A 24,221-nucleotide genomic window follows, 5' to 3' on the forward strand; every position below is an offset into this window, starting at 1 on the left:
CAGAGAAAAGGGTATCGTCAGCAGTGCTGCAGGCCAGTATGGTAGGACCGCTATTGTTCTCTATACACATAAACAGTTTGGCGGACAGGGTGGGCAGCAGTCTGCGGTCGATTGCTGATGATGCCGTGGTGTACGGTAAGGTGTCGAAATTAACTCGCTCACAGAAAGATCCATACCTAAAGACTGGAAAATTGCTCAAGTCACACCAATACCCAAAAAGGGGAATAGCAGTAATCCACTGAATTAGAGGCCCATATCACTGACGTCGATTTGCAATAGGGTCTTGGACAGATACTGTATTGGAACATTGTGAAGTACTTCGGAGAAAACGATTTATTGATACATAGCACGGTTTCAAAAAATATCGTTTTCGTGAAACACAAGTAGCTCTTTATACTCATTAAGTAATAAATGCCATCGACAGGAGATGTCTGATTGATTCCATATTTTTAGATTTTCAGAAGGGTTTCGACACCGCTACTCACAAGCGTCTTCTAACCAAACTACGTGCCTACGGAGTATCGCCTCAGTTGTAAGACTGGATTAGTGATTTCCTGTCAGAAACGTCACAGTTCGTAGTAATAGACAGAAAGTCATCGAGTAGAACAGAATAATATCCGGCGTTTCCCAAGGAATAGTTATAGGCTCTCTATTGTTCCTTATCTATATTAACGACATAGGAGACAACTTCAGTAGCCGTCTTAGATTGTTTGCAGATGATGCTGTCATTTACCGTTTTGTAAAGTCATCAGATGATCAAAACGATTTGCACAATGATTTAGATATCTGTATGGTGCGAAAAGTGGAAAATTGATCCTGAAGAAGGAAAAGTGTGATGTTATTCACGTGAGTACTAAAAGAAATCAGCTAAATTTCGATTACACTATAAGTCACACAAATCTGAAGGCTGTAAATTCAACTAAATACTTAGGGATTACAATTACAAATAACCTAAATTGGAACGATCACATAGATAATATTGTGGATAGAGCAAACCAAAGACTTGTATTCATTGACAGAACACTTAGAAGGTGCAACAAGAGACTGCTTACACCAAGCTTGTCCACCCTATTCTGGAGTACTGCTGTGCGGTGTGGGATCCGCATCGTTTTGTACTATCGCAAAATAGGGGAGATAGTGTCACAGACATGATACGTGAATTGAAGTGGCAATCATTAAAACGAAGGCGTTTTTCATTGCTACGGGATCTTCTCATGAAATTACAATCACCAGTTTTCTCCTCCGATTGCGAAAACATTCTGTTGGGACCCACCTACATATGGACAAGTGATCGATAAAGTAACAGAAATCAGGGCTCGCACAGAAAAATTTAAGTACTCGTTTTTCCCGCGTGCCGTTCGAGAGTGGAACGGTAGAGAGACAGCTTGAAGGTGGTTCATTCAACCCTCTGCCGGGCACTTTATTGTGAATAGCAAAGTAATCATGTAGATGTAGCTGTAGATGAGTGACTGTAGGAAAAGACAAGGAGACAGAGGAAATTTGCAACTGGTGTGGTGAATTGCACGCAACCCTCAATGTGGCTTGCTTATTATCTAAGTAGATGTAGATGTAAATGTAGATGTACGTCCACGCCGGGCCAGATTGCTTGATAAATCTTGATTGGAAATAATGTTTACTAACAATAGCCATTTAATCACTGCGCAATATCTACTGAGAAACTAAATAATGTATTGTATATGACTTAAAGCAATTCTTGAATTGTGACTGGTAGATTAACTCTACTGAAGAGAATTTCTTTATGTGTCAGCTGGAATGAAATTTTCAACTTCTTATAATACAACTGCTGCACGGCGATCTACCATATCTTCTTTTATTTTCGGCTCCTTTCCTAAATTAATGCAACTGTTACGTTTTACTTGGAATCTGTCTGACTTATAAATTCCGATTATTGTTTCGCTCTGATCTAGAACTGCTTTTGCTAACCTACTTTTCAACACAAATATTAAACTACGTAAATTACTTTCGATGAGTGAGATGTCAATTACTCTAAACTAGCAGAGGTTGAAAATACCGCTTCAGTTGTGAATTACTTTATTTTAACACGACCGGTTTCGGACTGTTATAAGCCCATCCTCAGGTGTCGTAACTGTGCTGTGGTCCCCGTGCGGCGCGTATACCAGGCGCGGTGTGCTGCCTATGAGCGCCGTACAGCGGTTGTATTATAAGAAGTTGAAAATTTCATTGCAGCTGCCGTATTAAGAAACTCTCTTCAGTAGAATTATATTACCAACCATAAGTCAAGAATTGCTTTAAATTATATACAATTAAATACTCTCTGTTCTATGCTCATAGGCAGCACACCGCGCATGGTACACGCGGCGCTCGTGACCACAGCACAGCTACGACACCTGAGGATGGGCTTATAACAGTCCGAAACCGCTCGTGTGAAAATAAAGTAATTTACAACTGAAGCGGTACTTTCAACCTCTGCTACAATGCTCGGTTGTGGATGTTCTTTCAACAGGATTGTCTGTAATCTAAAGTAAATCTGATTATCTGGAAATGAAATTAAATGTAGAGAACAGATATCAATAATACTCAGAATGACTTCGAGTCATTGCATAGGCGATAATATGCCCTGTCAGGAAAACGCATCTACGAATTTATATGAAATTTGGCAGATGAATACTGTTCCTAATATTGCCTCAAAACGTTCGTTTAGGTCGTACAATATATTCTTACTTTTGAAGTGCTTAGCTCAACTCTACTCTGTCTGCGTACTTCGTAAATATGAAGAGCTGAATTGCATGTAGCTGAAATAAATCGCTGCACCTCAGACTGCCTTGTTTTGTTTTATTTTAAGCTGCTTTCGTAAATTTAACTTTCCTCGTCATTTCTAAAATTCAGCTCACTGTCCGCGCAATAGTGCAATACAGGGCAGTGCAATTGTGACCAGATTTACTTTTCATTTAACAGAGAGGATTAACTTCAGAGAAATATTTGTAAATGAATTACAGCCTTTCCTTAGCGTTGTCATACATCATAAAAATTACTTTTACACACAATATTCAAATTACGTAAAATTTAATCCGTGTTTTCCTGAAGAGGTATATGTGGCTAAAAGTGTACAGAAAAAGATCATTAGAATACTGAATGCTGGTAATTTTCCCTGGATACCGACACTAAGATAGGCAGACAATGAAATCTTTACATGTTCTACCAAGAACCGACGGAAGATTCTGTTCATATGATCAAATGTGCCACAACAGCACAATTATCCGTCTATTATAGTAGACTACCATAATTACTTGGCTAGCCCTTGCAGCAAAAAAATCATTGCAAATTACCTTCTTCCAAAAGCGTCTTCTCCCTATAAAATTGTCAAACCTCTTCCGTCATCTCAATCATACATCAGGGAGCATCTCAAAACAAATTCCATTTTCTGTGCTGCTCGTCCGCAGTCCAAGCTCCTGATTCTGTAACGACTCAACACCTTCTCTCTCTCTCTCTCTCTCTCTCTCTCTCTCTCTCCCTTTCTCTGCGTATGATTCTCTCTCTTGCCCGAGCTCTACTCAATATAGAAACTCAGATAGCCAAAGAATACGTAGGCCTACCATTCATGTGTTAAGGCATGCAAAGATGCTTATAGTGGCAAACATACCAAACACATTGATATTTCTCATGATAAATGGACACACCTTTCAAGTTTAAAATTGTTCAATTTTATTTTTATTCTGTGTGAAAATAGTTGAGTGGAAGTGACAGTCGATTTAGTCCTTGGACGTGATAGATGTGGCCTGGAAATTTCAGCTCCTATCAATCGCGGTAGTCCCTATTTCTCTGTATTTAACTTTAGGAAGTCAGATAATTCAAAACATTTCAGGGCTTCTTAACTAGTGCAGTTAGCGAATATCTGGAGTTTTAATTTAGGCCCTTCCCGTGAAGTAACTGAGTTGAGTTGAGGACAAGAACATCGTGTAACCGGTTTAGTGCAGCCATCAGATTAGCCACAATGTACGGGGAACCTCTTCTCCTGACCGTGGGACAGTAATCTACGCCGATGTTATCTTGTTATTGTTTGATCAAGCCTTCTTCGAAAACACTTTCCAGTGCCACACGAAAACAGAGTTCCACTTAAAAACACACATCAGTGTCGTAACTGGACAACTGTTAAAGTTAAAAATAACTTCGATAGTTATTCACCAAATTGTTCCTTGTAGCTTAGTGAATTTCAGACCTCTATATGCTCGTATTTACTTTTTCTCAAAATAATTGAGGTGGCCTGTTTCAGTTGGCTCAGCATCACTAGTAAGTAACGTCTCACCTAGTAGAATCACTGTAAATACTGAACTTTAGCCGTCCGTCGACACCGAGGTCTTTAGAGAATGGATACTAGATCAGCTCGAATAGTATGGGAAACGAAATCTTGCACTACCTATTGGAGAAAAGCATCGCAGCTTTCGCCTGCAATGATTCAGAGAAAACATTTGAAACCTAGACCTACAGTCAGTTCCAAAAGAAAGTGTACGCCATAATTTTAAATATAACATCCGCAGCGACATCGCTGGTTGTGGTATTGTATCTGTACTCAGTGCTCTTTTGAACAGTGTATAGATAAACAGCGTGAGAGCTCAATGTTTTGTTTTGTCGGTTGCTGTTTAAAGTGAGTACGAAATATCTAAAGCGTCACGAGGCAATATTTATCAAAAATACCTTCGGGGGTCCGTTAAGAAGCTGCAAATTAGTTCGAACAAGGCGAATTGAGTGCTACAAGAGGATAATGATCGGAAACATCGCAGCCGTCTCTGTACAGAGTGGAAACAAGACAATGGGATGCCCATGATGAATTGGCTTGCAATGTCTCCAGTTGGAAATCCGATCACAAATGTTTGGTTGTTTATTAATATGAAGCTTAAAGGAAAGTCAATAAGTGCTTTGAAGCAGTTGGCATGTAAAATCAGGACGACATGGAGATCGTTACCGAGAGATTATACAGAAAATCTTGTGAAAAGGGTGCCAAAAACGCGCAAAGCTATTATCGATAATGGCGGCGACTGGGTTAACTAATAGGTAATTGTGCAAATAGTAATAACATGTATTTTCATGTAAACATATATTTGTAGTAGTGTCTTTTATTTCACACAGAGAATGGCGTATATTTTCTCGTTGAACTGACTGTAGACGGCATCACTGGAATTCCTAGACTCACGAATTTCAGGAAAACTTTACTGTTACTTGTCTCCTTAATTTGGTTGGACAGTTGCTGTTTAGGGTTTTAAATTTGCATTTATCAATCAGTGACGGAGAAAATCGTTCCTCATTTTATTTGTGAGCATTGTTTTGTACGAGCATTTGGATGTATGAAGGTCCACAGGGTTTTAATATAAGAGGAAACAGCTAAGAGTCTGAGATAACTTTGCGAGATATGGGTACCGACAAAGATTACATCTTTATGGGCATCGATAAAGATTACATCTTCAGCTTTGAATCAGAAAATAACTAATTAATAACTTCTTTTGCAAACAACAAGTTGGTCGGTGATTATCTTTTCATGGTCATCTGTAATACAACAGGTTGATAGATGGACACCTTTCCTCGTTCACGTCCGACCCATATTTTAGTGTGGTCTTCAGTCCAAAGATCGGTTTGCTGCAGCTCTCCACGCTACTCTACCCTGTTCTAGACCTTTCATCTCAGAGTAACTATTGCAACCTACATGCTTCTGAACCTCCATACTGTATTGATTTCATGCTCACCCTCAACAGTTTCTACACCTCACACATCCCTCAAATAATAAACTGGGCGATCCCTTGTCATCTCAGAATGTGTGATACCTACTTTTATTCACCTTACGCCACAAATTTCTTTTCTCGTCAGTTCTGTTTGTTACCTCCTCATTGGTTTCTCGATCTGCCCATATAATTTTCAGAACTGTTCTGTAGCACCACATTTCAGTAACGTCTATTCTTTTCCCGTTTGAACTACTTACTGTCCACGTCTCACATCCACACAAGATTACATTACAGACAAATACCTTCAGGAAAGACTTTTCAGCACTTCAGTCTTTATTCGATTATAGCAATTTTCTGTTCTTCAGGAAGGTTTTTCTTGCCATAGCCAATGTACATTTTATATCCTCTCTACTTCGCCCACCATCAGATATTTTAATTCCCAAATAGCAAAACTCATCTACTACCTTCAGTGTGCCGTTTCATAATCTGTTTCCTCCAGCACTGAATGATTTAATTTGACTGTATCCCATTATTCTTGTTTTCCTTTTGATGGTGTTCATCTTATGTTCTCCATTCGATACTATGTCCATTCCTTTCAGCTGCTCTTCCAAGTCTCTTACAGATTTAAATCACGTGAGATATGTTCCACACACATTAAGTGTCAACTTTATCTGTGATAATGAACACAAGCCGAAACAATGAATTAAAATTTGTACCAGGTACGGGATTGAAAACCACGTCTCCTGCTCACTAGGGCAGATGCGCTAACCACAGCACTATCCTGGTACTTCTGAAGCTAACATACCTGCACGGATTACCCTAGCGCGTCTCCCTCCCTAATACAAACTCCAGTTCACGTCTCAAACCAATCTGATGTTTCCCTTGTTAACTCGTATCAGTATTGCAGAAGTTTTCCAACACAGGAATAACTAAGATGGTATTCCAGTGTTCGTGAGGCCCGGAAATACTGATACGAGCTAAGAATGGGAACGTCAAGACGCACAAGGACATGAAATGGAGACACAGACGTGATTTGGAGTTTGTGTTACGATGGGAGGCCAGAGATATGTACTGGGATAATTCAAGAAATGCCATGGTGACGATTTGCAGCACATATGTCTAGTGAGTAGAAAACCCTGGTTCGAATACTGGTTTTGGTACAAATTCTGTTTCATTGGTTCGGCCCGTATTCATTCTCAACGTTTTTACTCGTATTTCTTCTCCCTGGAGTTAAATTTCTTCTCCAGATTTTTCTGTGGTTTCCTTTACTGCTTGCTGCTCAATGTAGTACAAGTTGAGTAATCGGAACAGACTAACAGGCTGGAACTCTGTCTCACTCCTTACTCTCTTCTCAACTGCAGCTGCCCTTGCAAACTCCAAACTCCCCACTCCACGCTCCACCCCACGAGACTAACTGACGTCTAGTTTCTGTACAAGTTGTACATAACGTTTCGCTTCCTGTGCCTTATCCCTGAGAGTGTATTCAAATTGGCATTGTCAAAAATTTTCTCCAAATCTACAAAAGCTGTAAACGTAGACTTGCCTTTCCTTAACCTATCTTCTATGATGAGTCGTCGGGTCAGTATTGGCTGGCGCTGTTGTTTTGAAACCATGATTTGTTAAACTTATAGCTCGTAACATAAACACCTGTCATCAACTGATTTCCTTGGAATTAAAATTATTACATTCTTCTTGAAGTCTGTGGGTCTCATACATCTTTCACACTAGTTGGAAGAATTTTGTCATGACTGGTATTCTCGCAGATATCAGTGGTTCTGACGGAATGTTGTCTACTCCAGGGACCTTGTTAGGACTTAGGTCTTTCAATGCTCCATCAGATTCTTTCCGCAGTGTATCTCCTCTCTTATCTTCGTCTACATCCTCTCTTCTTACTATAACATTGCCTTCAAGTACATTTCGATTGTACAGCCCATATGTACACTCCTTCCAACTTTAATTTTCCTTTCTTTGTTTAGCACTGGTTTTGCATCTGAGCTTTTGATATCCTGCTGCTTTTCTTTTCGCAAAATGCCTCTTAAATGTTTTTATAGGCAGTATCTAACTCTCATCTATTTATACGATCATCCATATCCATACGCTTGTCCTCAAGCCATTCCAGCTAAAGCATTTTGTGTTTTCTGTCAATCTCATTTTTGACTTTGGATTCCCCTTCGCCTGCTTCGTTTGCTGCATTTCTGCTTTTATTCCTTTCATCAGTTAAATCTAGTATCCCTTATGATATCTTACCATTTCTACTAGACCTTGTCTTGTTACCTATTTGTTTCTCAGCTTCCTTCACTATTTCGTCCTTCAAAGCTACCTATTCGACTTCTTCTGTATTCCTTTCCTTTGTTTTCGTCAGCCGGTACCTAATCTACATCTACATCTACATATATACTTCGCAAGCCACCGAACGGTGCGTGCCGGTGGCTACCCTGTACCGCTAATAGTCATTTCCTTTCCTGTTGCAGTAGAAAATAAAAAAAATGACTGACTATATTCCTCCACATGTGCCCCTATTTCCCGTATTTTATCTGCGCGCAATAGCATAATGGCTGACTTTATGCCTCTGCATAAGCCCCTATTTCCCGTATTTTATCTTCGTGGTCCTTAAGCGCAATGTATATTGGTGGCAGAAGAATCATTCGGCAGTGAACTTCAAATGCTGGTTCTCTAAATTTTCTCAATAGCGTTCCTCAGAAAGAACGTCGAATTTCCTCCAGAGATTCCCACTTGAGTTTCCGAAGCATCTCCGCAACATTTACATACTGTTCGAATCTACCGGAAACAACTCAAGCAGCCCGCCTCCGAATTGCTTCTATGTCCTCCTTCAATCCGACCTGGTACGGATCCCAAACACCCGAGCAGTACTCAAGACCAGGTCACTCAACCGGCCTAGTGCAGTTTCCTTTATAGTTGAACCATACTTTGCTAAAATTCTCCCAAGAAACCAGAGCCAACCGTTCGTCTTCCCCACCACACTCCTCATATGCTCGATCCATTTTATATCACTTTGCAAAGTTGCGTCCAGATATTTGAACGAAGTGACTGTGCCTAGCAGTGCACTACTAATGCTGTATCCGTAACAGTTTTGTTTTTCCTATTCATCCCCATTAACTTACATTTTTCCACATTTAGAGCTAGCTGTCATGTATCACACCACTTGAAATTTTGCCTAAGTCGTCTTGTATCTTCCCGCGGTCACTCAACTTGAAGACCTTACCGTACAGCACAGCATCATCAGCAGACAACCGAAGATTGCTGCCCACCCTGTCCGCCAAATCATTTAGGTATTTAGAGAACGACAGTGGTCCTATCACACTTTCCTGGGGCACTCCTGACGATACCCTTGTCTCTGATGAACACTCTCCGTCAAGGACAGCATACTGAGTTCTGTTACTTGAAAAGTCTTCGAGCCACTCACCTATGTGTGAACCTATTCCATATCCTCGTAGCTTCGTTAACAGCCTTCAATGGGGCACCGTGTAAAATGATTTCCGGAAATCTAGAAATACGGAATCCGCCCTGTTGCCTTTCATCCATACTTAGCAGTCTAAGATGTGAGAAAAGGGCAAGCTGAGTTTCGCGTGAGCGATGCTTTCTAAAACCTTGCTGATTCGTGGACATAAGCTTCTTATTCTCAAGAAAATTAATTATATTCGAACAGAGAATTTGTTCAAGGAGTCTGCAGCAAACCGAAGTTAGCGATATTGGTTTGTAATTTTCGGATCCGTTCTTTTACCCTTCTTTCCTAATGGAGTCACCTGCGCTTTTTTTCCTGTCGCTTGCGGCTTTGTGCTGGGCGAGAGATTTGAGATAAATGAAAGCTAGTTAAGGGACAAGTGCCATAGAGTACTCTTTCTAAAACCGAGTTGGGATTCCAAGCGATCCTAGTTACTAATTCGCTTTCCGATCTTTCAGTTGTTTCCTACGCCAAGGATGCTTATTAGTAAGTCGTCCATATGGGAGTCTGTCGGATGGTCAAGTGACAGAACGTTTGTACGATTCTCCTGCGTGAATGAGTTCTTGAACGAGAAATTTCAAGTTTCGACTTTCCTTTTGCTGTCTTCAACTGCCACACCAGGCTGGTCAACAAGGGACTGAATGGAAGCCTTAGACCTGCTTAGCGACGTTATGTAGGACCAGAATTTTCTAGGGTTCTCTGCTAGATCTTTTACAGATGTGTGGAGATGGTAGTTGTTGTGTGTTTAATGCATAGATCTGTTCACAGACGCATGAATCTCTACTAACATTTGCTTCTCGTCATTTGTGCGTTCTCTTTTAACCGAGAGTGCAACAGCCTGTGCTTCCTTGCATCTTCCTAATTTCGTTAGTACACCATGTTGGGTCTTTTCCATCCCTTATTCACATATCTGGCTACAGGTCAAAGCTAAAAATCTGCTTGAGCATTGCCCATAATTCCTATACGTCCATCTTACTGGAACTAAGTGACGTCAATTCATTGTCACGTGAGATGATAACAACTGCTTATCTGCCATATCTACCAGAAAACCTCCCCTAGCCTTCTTGACTGATTTATTGACTTTCGTAAATATAGTTGCTATAATGATACCAAGACTGCTAATCCCTTTTTCTATACCGACATTGTCGATAATATGTGGCCTGTTTGTAGCTACAAGATCTAAGATATTTCCATTACGTTTGTGCTTCCGAGCTAGTTGCTCAAGACAGTTCCAAAAGACGCGTTCAAAAATATTTCGCACGACTCTCTGTCTGTACCCCCCTAAACTGAACCCATACAAATCCCAGACCATACTTGTTAGCTTAAAGGCACCTCCCGCTAGTACTGTATGATCTGGGTATTTACGTACTGCTGACCATAGACTTCCTTTGATTGGCTCTAGAACTGTTACAGCTGGATCGGGTGGCCGTTAAAAAATATAACAATTAACTAGTTTTCACCTGCACCTGTTACACTCGACCAGATAACTTCAGTATCGCACTCCATTTGGATGTCAAGAGACACAATATTACTGTCACCTGCATTCCTCTTACTGTGGTCTTCAGATATACGTTCCATGACTCGCTAAATATCTCATAAGTTTCAAATTTGGGTTTCATCCAGCTCTCGGTCCCAAGAATAAGTCCTGGAGTGCAGTAAATTCGGGAACTTTGCTACGAATGCGTCGCCAGTTTATTGATAAAATTTTGACAGTCGAATCGTCTTTACTCTGAAAGCGTTCTGACTTCCCTTGCTGCCTGTCGACTAATGAGTGTTCATCAGAGTACCTCAATCTACCGTCTAGCCTTAAAGACACCTATATGGATTTAAAAAATACTCTGCTAAGGAAGTAGCTGCTTCCTTCGTGTAGTGCACCCTTGACATATCAAGAGGAGTCCAACAAACCCCACCCGTTAACGCAGGTCTAGAAATCTGCAGCCAAGAACATCACACAATCTTCGTAGCCTTTGGCTGAGACCCTTCACTCGGCTCCAAAGCAAAGGACTCCGATCAACTCTGGGAACAATGCTGCAAAGCATGCCTTGCTTGTCTGCTTGCACCTCACACGCTAGGCTGCTGTCTTCACCACGCCCTCCAGCCGCCTGTGTGAACAGAAGATGGCCTCAGAACCCATGCGACAGTCGTCGTTGGTGTCGACATGAATCATAACCTGTAGACGACTGGAACCTGCACGCTCGTTAGCTCCAGGTAGGGTCACCTCCACATCTCTGTTGAGGTCCTCCAGCAGACATACCGAATGCACATTGGCCTCCTTGCCAGCCCTGAAATCTATATGTCTAAGGGGCTCCATAACACGACTAGCTTTGGAGCTCCCGATATCTAGAAGCCACCGCCTCCTCCCCCACCACACCCCTGTGTCTCTGATCGGTTCCTCCTGAAGCAGCGACTACATGTCCACTCACAGGGTGAATAGGCAAGACCAGATGGCCAGTCTCCTCCACATTGGTCCTCCGCCTCGAGCAACGCAAAATTGTTACTACCCGCCACTCATTGAGTTGGGTGCATTAGGAAGTGCCTCGACAGCAGCGCTCCTGTGCAACAAAAGCGACCCCTAAGATGTCATATGGGACACACCAGATTCTCAGCCACCGCTACGCCCTGAGGCAGCAGCCTGAAGGTGGCTGCAGCCAAAAACGCGTTCGTCTGTTCACAAAGAATTCACGGCTCCCCCTGCGTTTGCACACAGCCTGCACACATCCTAACCGTCCTAGTTAGGCTAACTGAGGAACTAATCTGTAATAGCAGACAGATATGCAACTTTCTGCCCTTCTGATGTGTCAGCAATGGCAGACGTAACGAGTGCACGTCGACTTTCTTTCGAATCCTGAACGCTAAGTGGCTCCATAGTGTGCATAACATTGGAGTTCCCGATAACTAGTAAACCCCTCCCTCCTTGTGTCTACTCGGACCCTGCCAAAGCAGTGACCACATAGGCCCCCTGTTTCGAGAGACGTGAACGCATTACCACCCGCCACTCACCCTGCAGACTGATCGACCACCTGGGATACAGTAGGAAGTGCCTCGACAGCGGAGACCATGGGAAAAGCAGGCGTCACCCGAGATGTCCTATGTGACGCGCCAGATTCTCCGTCGCCGCCACACACCTAGGACGCAACCTGTAGGGGCTGACCGAAGCCAAAAGCACATAGAGATGTTCGCGAATCGCTGCTAACTCCTCCTGCGTCAGCACACAGCATGCAAACCTCCTAACCATCCTGACTAAATGAGGAATTAAACTATAAAAGAAGACGGAATTCAGATATGCAACTTTGTACCCACCTGATTTGTCACCAACGGACGCTGAAGCGTTAATGAGCTATGTAGATGGCTGTTCGATGAGTAACTACTGCGCTACAGACTTTATGAATTTAGCCTCACAAAGACATGTGATTAAACCTTCTAAACAGAAAAACACTCACGAAATTTGAGAACTATATTACAAAGAAAACACAGGAAAAGCCAAACAGTTAACTTTCCGCTCTGTGGATCTGTGTCAGCCGAGAACTGGGGCCGATAGCTGCTCTCTCTGAACCTCTCGACAATATCTGGATCTTTCAACTTATCCAGGTCACAACTAATATTTCATAGTTTCGGGAGTTTCTTTAGTTTTAGTCTACAGTTTATTGCCTATAAACTGTGACCAGAGTCCATAACTGCATCTGGAAATGTCGTACAATTTAAAATCTGGTTCCGAAACTTCTGTCTTTTAGTTATATAATCAGTCTGAAATCTTTCGGTCACCCCATGTTTCTTCTGCGTATACAACCTTCTTTTATGGTTCTTACACAGATGATTAACGATGATTAAATTATATTCTGTGCCAAAATCTGCCGTTGGCTTCCTCTTTCATTCTTTTCCTCATTTCATAGTGTTCTGTTATTTTTCTTATCTTCCTTTTCTTACTATCGCTTTCCAAATGCGTTCACTATTCTGAACATAGTAGATTACCTGCATTAACATTTTCTTATTCATTATTAGACCTACTCCTGCAGTAACCATACTTAATTTAGTTTTCGTAGCGCCATACTCACCTGACCAGTGGTGATATTCTTTTTGCCATCGAACTTCACTAAACCCTACCACACCTAATTTCAACCAATACATTTCTCTGTTTAAATTTTGTAACCTACCATACCGATTGATGGATATAACTTCCCACGCTGCGAACTATAGACTGTCAGTTATGTTTTTTATGATGATGACATTCTCCTGAATAGTCTCCACCCGGTGATCGGAACAGGGAACTATTTTACTTTTGGATTAGTTTATTTAGCAGGATACCATCATAATTTAAGTGTATATCGAGCCGTAAGCTCTTGGAAAAAATAACGGCTGTGGTTTTTCCCCGTGCTTACAGCCGCTGGTTGATTTTGTAAGGCCATGTAAGTCACTCATCGAGACTATTACCCTTGCGACTACTGAAAAGACTGCTGCGCCTCTTCAGGAATCTCACGGTTGTCTGGCCTCTCAACACATTTCCCACCGTTGTGATTGCACCAACGGTACGGCTGTGTCGTTGAGGCACGTAAGACACACCCCACCAGCGTAACGTCCATGATGAACTGAGTGGGAGGCGCGGGATGGGCGGGAGGGGGTGGGGGGGGGGGGGGTTTGGCGGAGGAGCGGGGGGAGGGACATCATTAAAGAAAAAAAAGTATATCCTTGCGGAAGTGTTCGAGAAAAGGTGTGGTCAGAAGCTGAAGTTGCGGATATATTGGATGTAAAAACTGTAAATAAATTTAGAATGTTTTGGAGACACTTTTTCATGTGACAGAGATGTCACAAGTACACCGTTTCTCCACTATGAACCCGTGATTGTTTGACGCTAGTGCTGTTGAGAGACAGTGTTCAGACAATCGTGTGATGAACATTTTTCTAGAGTAGTAAGAGATGTCGTCCGTTATATTAATGCAAAGTATTCGACAGGCAGTAGCAACCAGATGTCAATTCGGCTTCAATGTAAATGGACAACATATCCAGCAATATTTTGAGAACAATAATCATCACACGGAGATTCGAACAGTCTCTGAACAACATTGGCTTCAGAGTCTTTATGGACCCATTTCGGTGCACATGTGACATTTTTTGTCACATAAAAATGTCTTCCTTTTATTTACACTAAAATTTTTTTCGTAGCAGAGGCATTTGAATACAGAGAGGAATACAGTGAGGTGACAGGTTACGGGATAGCGATATGCACATATACAGATGGCGGTAGTATCAGGTATACGACTTATGGAACGGCAGTGCATTAGCGGAGCTGCCATTTGCTCTCAGGTGATATATGTGAAAATGTGCTACACACGAATGTTGGAGATGAGGTGTACTGATAAGGTTAAGAATGAGGAGGTTCTGCGGGGAATCGAAGAAGAAAGGAATATGTGGTAAACACTGACAAGAAGAAGGGAAACGATGATGCGACATCTGTTAAGACATCAGGGAATTGCTCCCAAGATACTTGAGGGAGCTACAGGGAGCAAAAACTGTAGACGAGGACAGAGATTGGAGTACATCCAGCAAATAACTGAGGGCGTTGTCTGCAAGTGCTACTCCGAGGTGAAGAGTTTTCCACAGGAGAGGAATTTGTGGCGGGCTGCATACAGGTCAGGAGACTGATGAAAAAAAAATATGAAAAAGTTTACCAAGTGATTACGGCCGCACGTCAGGGATTAACAGACTTTGAAATCGGAATGATAGTTGGATTGGATTGGATTATTTGGGGGAAGAGACCAAACAGCGAGATCATCGGTCTCATAGAATTAGGGAAGGACGGGGAAGGAAGTCGGCCGTGCCCTTTCAAAGTAACCATCGCGGCATTTGCCTGGAGCGATTTAGGGAAATCACGGGAAACCTAAATCAGGATGGCCGGACGCGGGATTGAGCCGTCGTCCTCCCGAAATGATAGTTGGAGCTATACGCATGGGACATTCAGTTTCGAAATTCAATACTGTTATATCCACAAGGCCAATAGTGTACCTACAGTACCAAATTTCAGGCATTACCTCTCTCCAATCAACATTGGCGGCCGAAGACTTCCGGCATAAGAAGTCAGCCTCATTCTGCCAAAGGCCTTGTCAAAGAGGGCGGAGGAGCGGATAGAGGTTCAGGGCACTCTCTTGTCCTAGGGGTGGGAAATTGCCCCTACAGGCGGAAGAATCAGCAATGATCAACGACATGAGGATGCAGAAGGCAATGGAAACCACTGCATTAAAGACACGTAACGTGTATCCACAGGACATGTGCCCTGTAATTGAAGAAGTGTCATGATGATCTCTCCATTGGCGAAAGATTCCGGAATAGTCCCCCATTCGGATCTCCGGGAGGGGACTGCCAAGGGGGAGGTTACCATGAGAAAAAGATTGAATAATCAACGAGAGGATAACGTTCTACGAGTCGGGGCGTGGAATGTCAGAAGCTTGAACGTGGTAGGGAAACTAGAAAATCTGAAAAGGGAAATGCAAAGGCTCAATCTAGATATAGTAGGGGTCAGTGAAGTGAAGTGGAAGGAAGACAACGATTTCTGGTCAGATGAGTATCGGGTAATATCAACAGCAGCAGAAAATGGTATAACAGGTGTAGGATTCGTTATGAATAGGAAGGTAGGGCAGAGGGTGTGTTACTGTGAACAGTTCAGTGACGGGGTTGTTCTAATCAGAATCGACAGCAGACCAACACCAACAACGATAGTTCAGGTATACATGCCGACGTCGCAAGCTGAAGATGAACAGATAGAGAAAGTGTATGAGGATACTGAAAGGGTAATGCAGTATGTAAAGGGGGACGAAAATCTAATAGTCATGGGCGACTGGAATGCAGTTGTAGGGGAAGGAGTAGAAGAATAGGTTACAGGAGAATATGGGCTTGGGACAAGGAATGAAAGAGGAGAAAGACGAATTGAGTTCTGTAACAAGTTTCAGCTTAGTAATAGCGAATACCCTGTTCAAGAATCACAAGAGGAGGAGGTATACTTGGAAAAGGCCGGGAGATACGGGAAGATTTAAATTAGATTACATCATGGTTAGACAAAGATTCCGAAATCAGATACTGGACTGTAAGGCGTACCCAGGAGCAGATATAGACTCAGATCACAATATGGTAGTGATGAAGAGTAGGCTGAAGTTCAAGACATTAGTCAGGAAGAATCAATACGCAAAGAAGTGGGATACGGAAGTATTAAGGAATGACGAGATACGTTTGAAGTTCTCTAACGCTATAGATACAGCAATAAGGAATAGCGCAATAGCCAGTACAGTTGAAGAGGAATGGACGTCTCTAAAAAGGGCCATCACAGAAGTTGGGAAGGAAAACGTAGGTACAAAGAAGGTAGCTGCGAAGAAACCATAGGTAACAGAAGAAATACTTCAGTTGATTGATGAAAGGAGGAAGTACAAACATGTTCCGGGAAAATCAGGAATGCAGAAATACAAGTCGCTGAGGAATGAATTAAATAGGAAATGCAGGGAGGCTAAGACGAAATGGCTGCAGGAAAAATGTGAAGACATCGAAAAATATATGATTGTCGGAAGGACAGACTCAGCATACAGGAAAGTCAAAACAACCTTTGGTGACATTAAAAGCAACGGTGGTAACATTAAGAGTGCAACGGGAATGCCACTGTTAAATGCAGAGGAGAGAGCAGACAGGTGGAAAGAATACATTGAAAGCATCTGTGAGGGTGAAGATTTGTCTGATGTGATAGAAGACGAAACAGGAGTCGATTTAGAAGAGATAGGGGATCCAGTATTAGAATCGGAATTTAAAAGAGCTTTGGAGGACTTACGGTCAAATAAGGCAGAAGGGATAGATAATATTCCATCAGAATTTCTAAAATCATTGGTGGAAGTGGCAACAAAACGACCACTTTGGTGTGTAGAATATATGAGTCTGGCGACATACCATCTGACTTTCGGAAAAGCATTCTCCACACAATTCCGAAGACGGCAAGAGCTGACAAGTGCGAGAATTATCGTACAATCAGCTTAACAGCTCATGCATCGAAGCTGCTTACAAGAATAATATACAGAAGAATGGAAAAGAAAATTGAGAATGCGCTAGGTGACGATCAGTTTGGCTTTAGGAAAAGTAAAGGGACGAGAGAGGCAATTCTGACATTACGGCTAATAATGGAAGCAAGGCTAAAGAAAAATCAAGACACTTTCATAGGATTTGTCGACCTGGAAAAAGCGTTCGACAATATAAAATGGTGCAAGCTGTTCGAGATTCTGAAAAAAGTAGGGGTAAGCTATAGGGAGAGACGGGTCATATACAATATGTACAACAACCAGGAGGGAATAATAAGAGTGGACGATCAAGAAGGAAGTGCTCGTATTAAGAAGGGTGTAAGACGAGGCTGTAGACTTTCGCCCCTACTCTTCAATCTGTACATCGAGGAAGCAATGATGGAAATAAAAGAAAGGTTCAGGAGTGGAATTAAAATACAAGGTGAAAGGATATCAACGATACGATTCGCTGATGACATTGCTATCCTGAGTGAAAGTGAAGAAGAATTAAATGATCTGCTGAACGGAATGAACAGTCTAATGAGTACACAGTATGGTTTGAGAGTAAATCGGAGAAAGACGAAGGTAATGAGAAGTAGTAGAAATGAGAACAGCGAGAAACTTAACATCAGGATTGATGGTCACGAAGTCAATGAAGTTAAGGAATTCTGCTACCTAGGCAGTAAAATAACCAATGACGGACGGAGCAAGGAGGACATCAAAAGCAGACTCGCTATGGCAAAAAAGGCATTTCTGGCCAAGAGAAGTCTACTAATATCAAATACCGGCCTTAATTTGAGGAAGAAATTTCTGAGAATGTACGTCTGGAGTACAGCATTGTATGGTAGTGAAACACGGACTGTGGGAAAACCGGAACAGAAGAGAATCGAAGCATTTGAGATGTGGTGCTGCAGACGAATGTTGAAAATTAGGTGGACTGATAAGGTAAGGAATGAGGAGGTTCTATGCAGAATCGGAGAGGAAAGGAATATGTGGAAAACACTGATAAGGAGAAGGGACAGGATGATAGGACATCTGCTAAGACATGAGGGAGTGACTTCCATGGTACTAGAGGGAGCTGTAGAGGGCAAAAACTGTAGAGGAAGACAGAGATTGGAATACGTCAAGCAAATAATTGAGGTCGTAGGTTGCAAGTGCTACTCTGAGATGAAGAGGTTAGCACAGGAAAGGAATTCGTGGCGGGCCGCATCAAACCAGTCAGCAGACTGCTGACCAAAAAAAAAAAACCTCTCTCCAAGGACAACGCAGTGGCCAACAGCCTCCAGTTAATCACCGGGAGCAGCGGCGTTTGCGTACAGCTGTCAGTGCTAACAGACAAGTAACACTGCGTGAAATAACCGGAGAAAACAATGTGGGATATACGATGAACGTATCCATTATGACAGTGTTGTGAAATTTGACGTTAATGGATTATGGCAGCAGACGACCGACTCGAGAGCCTTTGCTAAGAGCCTGGAAAGCCTCTCCTGGGCTCGTGACCATATCGGTTCAACTATACACGACTGGAAAATCTTAGTCTATTCAGATGAGTCCAGAATTCAGATGGTAAGAGCAGATGGTAGGATTTGAGAGTGGCAGACCCCATGAAATCATAGACCCAAATTGTCGACGAGGCACTGTGCAAGCTCCATAATGCTGTACAGGGCGATTACATGGATCATTGACTAGAAATGGTTACATTAGACTAATCTAAGACCATTTTCAGCCATTCATGGACGTCATGTTTCCAAACAACTACTGAGTATTTGTTGATGATAGTGCGCCATGTAATCGGACCACAATTGTTCGCGATCGGTTTGAAGACCATTCTGTACAGTTCAGGCGAATGATTTAGCCACCCAGATCGTCCGTCATGAATCCCATCGAAGATTTATGGGACATATTAGAGAGATCAGTTCGTATACAAAATCTTGCAACGGCAACGCTTTTGCAATAATGGACGGCTGTAGAGGCAGCATGGCCCAATGTTTCTGCAGGGGACCTCCAACGACATGTTGGGTCCTTCGCATATGGAGTTGGTGCACTACTCCGGGCAAAACGAGGTTGGACACTATATTAAGAGGCATCCCATGACTTTTGCATCTCACTGTAAATGCGCATTGCAGTATTAGGTTTTAATAATTGGCACCTGGTGAAGAAACTAGCAACTCATCCACAACACAATTACACACACATAGAAACATTCACATTCTTACGTACATACAGTATATATGTAAACATAAAATCATGGGGGTAAACTGATAAATATAGGAGATGTCGTTAGGTAATCAGTCACAGAAATAAATCACTACTGTGAAGTACCTATAAGCACATAGCCATAACACTTCAGCAAAGGCGGGCCTGAGGGAACGGCAGTTACTAGACAGATTTGTTAGAATAAACCTAATTATGTGTAATTCACCTACAAAAGAGGTTACTTACCAAACCAAAGTGCTCGATTCATAGGAGGTTACTTGCAATGCGCAAGTGTTCGACTTGTTCTAAGAAACTGTTCGTCGGTTCAGGTCCCTTACCAGTGTTAACCGAAGACAGAGAGGAAACTGACGTCTAAATCTGCATGTAAATGATTAGTTTGCAATCCTCACTTAAGTGTGAGGCAGAGAGTTTAAAGAGTCACGTTCAGATTACTTCTCGACCGTTCCACTCTCGAATAGCTCGTGGGAAAAATGAACGACTAAACCATTCCGAACTAACTTTGACTTCTCTTACATTATCAAAAGAATCATTTTTCTTTATGTAAGTAGGAGTCAGCAAAATATTTTATAATGCGTGTCGAAAGTTGGTTTGACGTTTAAGACTTTCCTGTCACGATAACTGCTTGAAAGTTTCTCGGTGTTGCATCAGATGGTATTTTCTAGCCTGTACAACATTTCTGCGAGGCAGTGGCCTGTAATTTTCAGGTGCGACAACATTAGAGGACTGCTTATATTCGAAGGTAAGCGCGCTGCGTCACAACGACACAAACGTTCTCAACAAAATTCAAAACGAAACGCTACAAAAAAACTAGCTGTTCATTGCCACAAGCCTTCCTCTCAAAATACGATATCCCCGTTCAGATCCGAATCATTGAACATATTATACCCATTAAAGTATGCATTAAAGTATGTATCTCATGCAATCATCACGAGGGAAAATGTAAAGAAGATTCTAGTGTACATAGAGGTGTATTGACAATCTATTTTCGCGTGCACCAACCCCAAAAGTGACGGGTACTGCGCACCACACACGGTATCTTGCGAGCTGCAGAACTGGAAAGACATTTCTGTAAAGCCAAACATTTGCGTGCAGTTAACAGCGGCAAAGTCTCAACAGGTGATTATATTACATAAAATCAGGACTTCAACCACCTACAGACATTGAAATACATCAGTGATTATGGTTGAAAATTTATGCGGAATAGCAATTCGAACCCAGATGCTCGCTTATCTTAGAATGTTTTTCCTAAACGACTCGGTCATCCACACACGTTTACCGTGAAACTCACGATCCCAACCTGCCACGCACAAGTAGCGTCCCCGTCCATTAGCCCCACTGATCGTAACATCCAGCAAGTCCTGCAGGGGTTTGGAAGATATTGTGAAGACACGTTGGAAGCACCAACAGCCGTCCTCGCTCTCGTGTATATATACACACATTAAAAAAAGTTTTGCATCACCTCGGTTCCAAGAGTTCTGGAACCTGTACAGAAAACTGGAATAGAGATCAACATAAACATCATTTTAACCCTTTTTATTGCTCATGAAAGCCACACATCGCATGTTGTACCACCATACAGCGACTCCTTCAGAGGTAGTGGTCCAGATTGCATTACACACTGCTACCTCTAATACCTCGTAGCACGTCCTCTTGTATTGATGCATGCTTGTATTCGTCGTGGTATACTATCGTCAAGTTCATCAAGGCTGTGTTGGCCCAGATTGTCCCATTCCTCAACGGCGATTCAGCGTAGATCTCTCAGAATGGTTGGTGGGTCTCGTCGTGCATAAACAGTCCTTTCCAATCTATCCCAGGTATGTTCGATGGAGTTCATGTCTGGAGAACATGCTGGCTACTCTAGTCGAGCGACGTCGTCATCCTGAAGGAAATCATTCACAAGACGTGCACGATGGGGCGAGGGGGTGGCCAATTGTCGTCCATGAAGACGAATGCTTCGCTAATATGCTGCCGATATGGTTGCACTATCGATCGGAGGATGGCATTCATATATCGTACAGCCCTTACGGCACCTTCCACGACCACCACCGGCACACGTTGGCCCCACATAATGCCCCCCCAAAACAGCAAGGAACCTCCACCTCGCTGCACTAGCTGGACAGTGTGTCTAACACGTTCAGCCTGACCGGGTTGCCTCCAAACACGTCTCCGGCGATTGTCTGGCTGAAGGCATATGGGACACTCATCGGTGAGGAGTGTTGCCACTCCTGAGCAGTCCATCCGGCATGTTGTTGTGCCCATCTGTACCGGGCTGCATGGTGCCGTGGTTGCAAACATGGACCTCGCCATGTACGTCGGGAGTGAAGTTGCACATCATGCAGCCTATTGCGCACAGTTTGAGTCGTAACACGACGTCGCGTGGCTGCACGGAAAGCATTATTCAACATGGTGGCGCTGCTGACAAGGGTCCCCCGAGCCATAATGCGTATGTAGCGGTCATCCACAGCAGTAGTAGCGCTTGGGCGGCCTGAGGAAGGCATGTAATCGACAGTTCCTGTCTCTCTCTGTATATCCTCCATGTCCGAAGAACATCGCTTTGGTTCACTCTGAGACGCCTGGACATTTCCCTTATTGAGAGCCATTCCTGGCACAAAGTAACAATGCGGACGCGATCGAACCGCGGTGTTGATCGTCTAGGCATTGTTTAACTACAGACAACACGAGCCGCGTACCACCTTTCTAGTGTAACGACTGGAACTGATCGCGTGTCGGAGCCCCTGCGTCTAATATTCGCTGCTCATGCGTGGTTGTTTTCATCTTTGGGCAGGTTTAGTGACATCTCTGAAGAGTCAAAGGTTCAAATGGCTTTGAGCACTATGGGATTTAGCTTCTGAGGTCATCAGTCCCCTAGAACTTTGAACTACTTAAACCTAACTAACCTAAGGACGTCACACACATCCATGCCCGAGGCAGGATTCGAACATGCGACCATAGCGGTCGTGCGGTTCCAAACTGTAGCGCCTAGAACCGCTCGGCCACTCTGGCCGGACCACTACGGTTGCAGGTTCGAATCCTGCCTCGGGCGTGGATGTGTGTGCTGTCCTTAGGTTAGTTAGGTTTAATTAGTTCAAAGTTATAGGCGACTGATGACCACAGAAGTTAAGTTGCATAGTGCTCAGAGCCATTTTGAACCTCTCTGGCCGGCAAGAGTCAAAGGAACCGTGTCTGTGATATAATATTCACAGTCAACGTCTGTCTTTGGGAGTTCTAGGAACCGGGGTGATGTAACACTTTTTTATGGTGTGTATATGTATAAATACTTAGCGAATTCTGCGAGGAGAAGAGCTAATGGATGGGGACACTAATTGCGCGTGGCAGGTTAAATATTTGAGTTCGTTTAGAACCATTTCCGGATGACAGACACCGTTAAGATCACTGTTCGACTGAAGTGTAGCATCTAGGTTTGAGTGGCGGTACTCCAGACAAATTTTGAACTTTCACCACTGACTTACTTCATTGCGTGCAGGTGGCGGAAACTCTTCTTTCTCTTACTGTACGAATGCTGTACCACCACTACCACATATCCATACTTAACATGTGAGTGATACTTACCAGTTAATTAATGCTATTCACTGGGTTCGATATGTCCGTTTCAACGTTTTCCCTTGTATTCCGGCTGCTGAACACTTCAAAATCGGTGTAAGAATCTACAAGAGAATTTTTACGTGAATGCACGGGAAACGGTGTTATAGTCCAGTTAAGGTACTGGTTGTTTGTTAGTCAGGGTGTCACACTCTATCCAGTGAAGGTACTGGTTGTTTGTTAGTCAGGGTGTCACACTCTACAGAGTCTCCTACACGATCGGACAGAGCCCTAAATTTCAGCAAGGTTACTCACCATGAAGCGGAGGTCTCCCAGCGGCGGGGTTGCGAACGGGATGCCGACGAACCTGTTGTACAGCGTGCCATTGAGCGACGTGGCCACCACGCCCCTGAGGGCACCCGTCTCCACCGTCACAAACACGTCCTCCCCCTGCAACAGATCCACGTGTGACGGACTCTGGAACAGAGTGAACGTTATGTACAACAACACAAACGTGCAAGCGTAACTCAAGATCCTGATGCGACGGTTAAGATCTGCATATTAACTTGGACAGTCGCAGGTAAAGCAGAATTCAATACCGTTGCTACCAAAATTTCCAGAATCTGTCCCTAAGTCTTCAGGCAAATTATGGAGAAGGAAATCCCTTCCCCTTTTAAAACTGTAGATCCCCTGTCCGAAACTCAGTTCGCGTCTTGTCTAACTGAAAAGAAAACAGCTCCACAACGGGACGAGATCCGAAACGACATGCTCGAAAAAAAAAAAGCACCTCGACCTTGTTAACGAATTGATTCTGTTAGAACATACAAATACACATATTAACACTAAGTTGTTCATGTCTGGAAGTTCGACCTAGAATCAAAATAAAAATAGTTGCAATCCTCCACTTGCGACCAAGATTATCTGGAGGTTTTCTTTGATTCTGAGGCATTGATCTGAACAGGTAATCCTATCCGAAACACTTGTTGTTGGAAACCCATAAGTTCCACTTTCATCTCATTGGGATTTGGCTGATAGAAACCGAGCTTAGAAATTTACTACATATCCAGCAGAGCAAACTTCTTTTATAAAAAGGAACATTATATCTTTCAAATATTGGAAAAAACATTACTGTTACATCGTTTCGTGGTCGTTATGAATGGAGAAACACATAGAGTGAAAGCTTGTTAAAGACGACACTCGACATGCGTATTAGAATGACTACGATCCAGGACAGAATGTGGAAGGTCAAACAGAGGGTGGTGATAATTCCTGACACTTAATATAGAA

General features: G+C 42.9%; 1 protein-coding gene across 1 annotated transcript in view; it reads right to left on the bottom strand.

Moving 5' to 3' along the window:
• Positions 1–24,221, bottom strand: part of LOC124622582 (acetylcholinesterase-like) — a 109,644-nt gene that overhangs the window by 82,183 nt on the left and 3,240 nt on the right. Inside the window, exon 2 of the mRNA XM_047148329.1 lies at positions 23,250–23,384. Within this exon, the coding sequence (XP_047004285.1) occupies positions 23,250–23,384 (135 nt within the window). The remainder of the gene's footprint in view (positions 1–23,249; positions 23,385–24,221) is intronic.

The sequence above is a fragment of the Schistocerca americana genome, chromosome 7 (assembly GCF_021461395.2).
Source record: "Schistocerca americana isolate TAMUIC-IGC-003095 chromosome 7, iqSchAmer2.1, whole genome shotgun sequence".
Taxonomy (NCBI): Eukaryota; Metazoa; Arthropoda; class Insecta; order Orthoptera; family Acrididae; genus Schistocerca; species Schistocerca americana.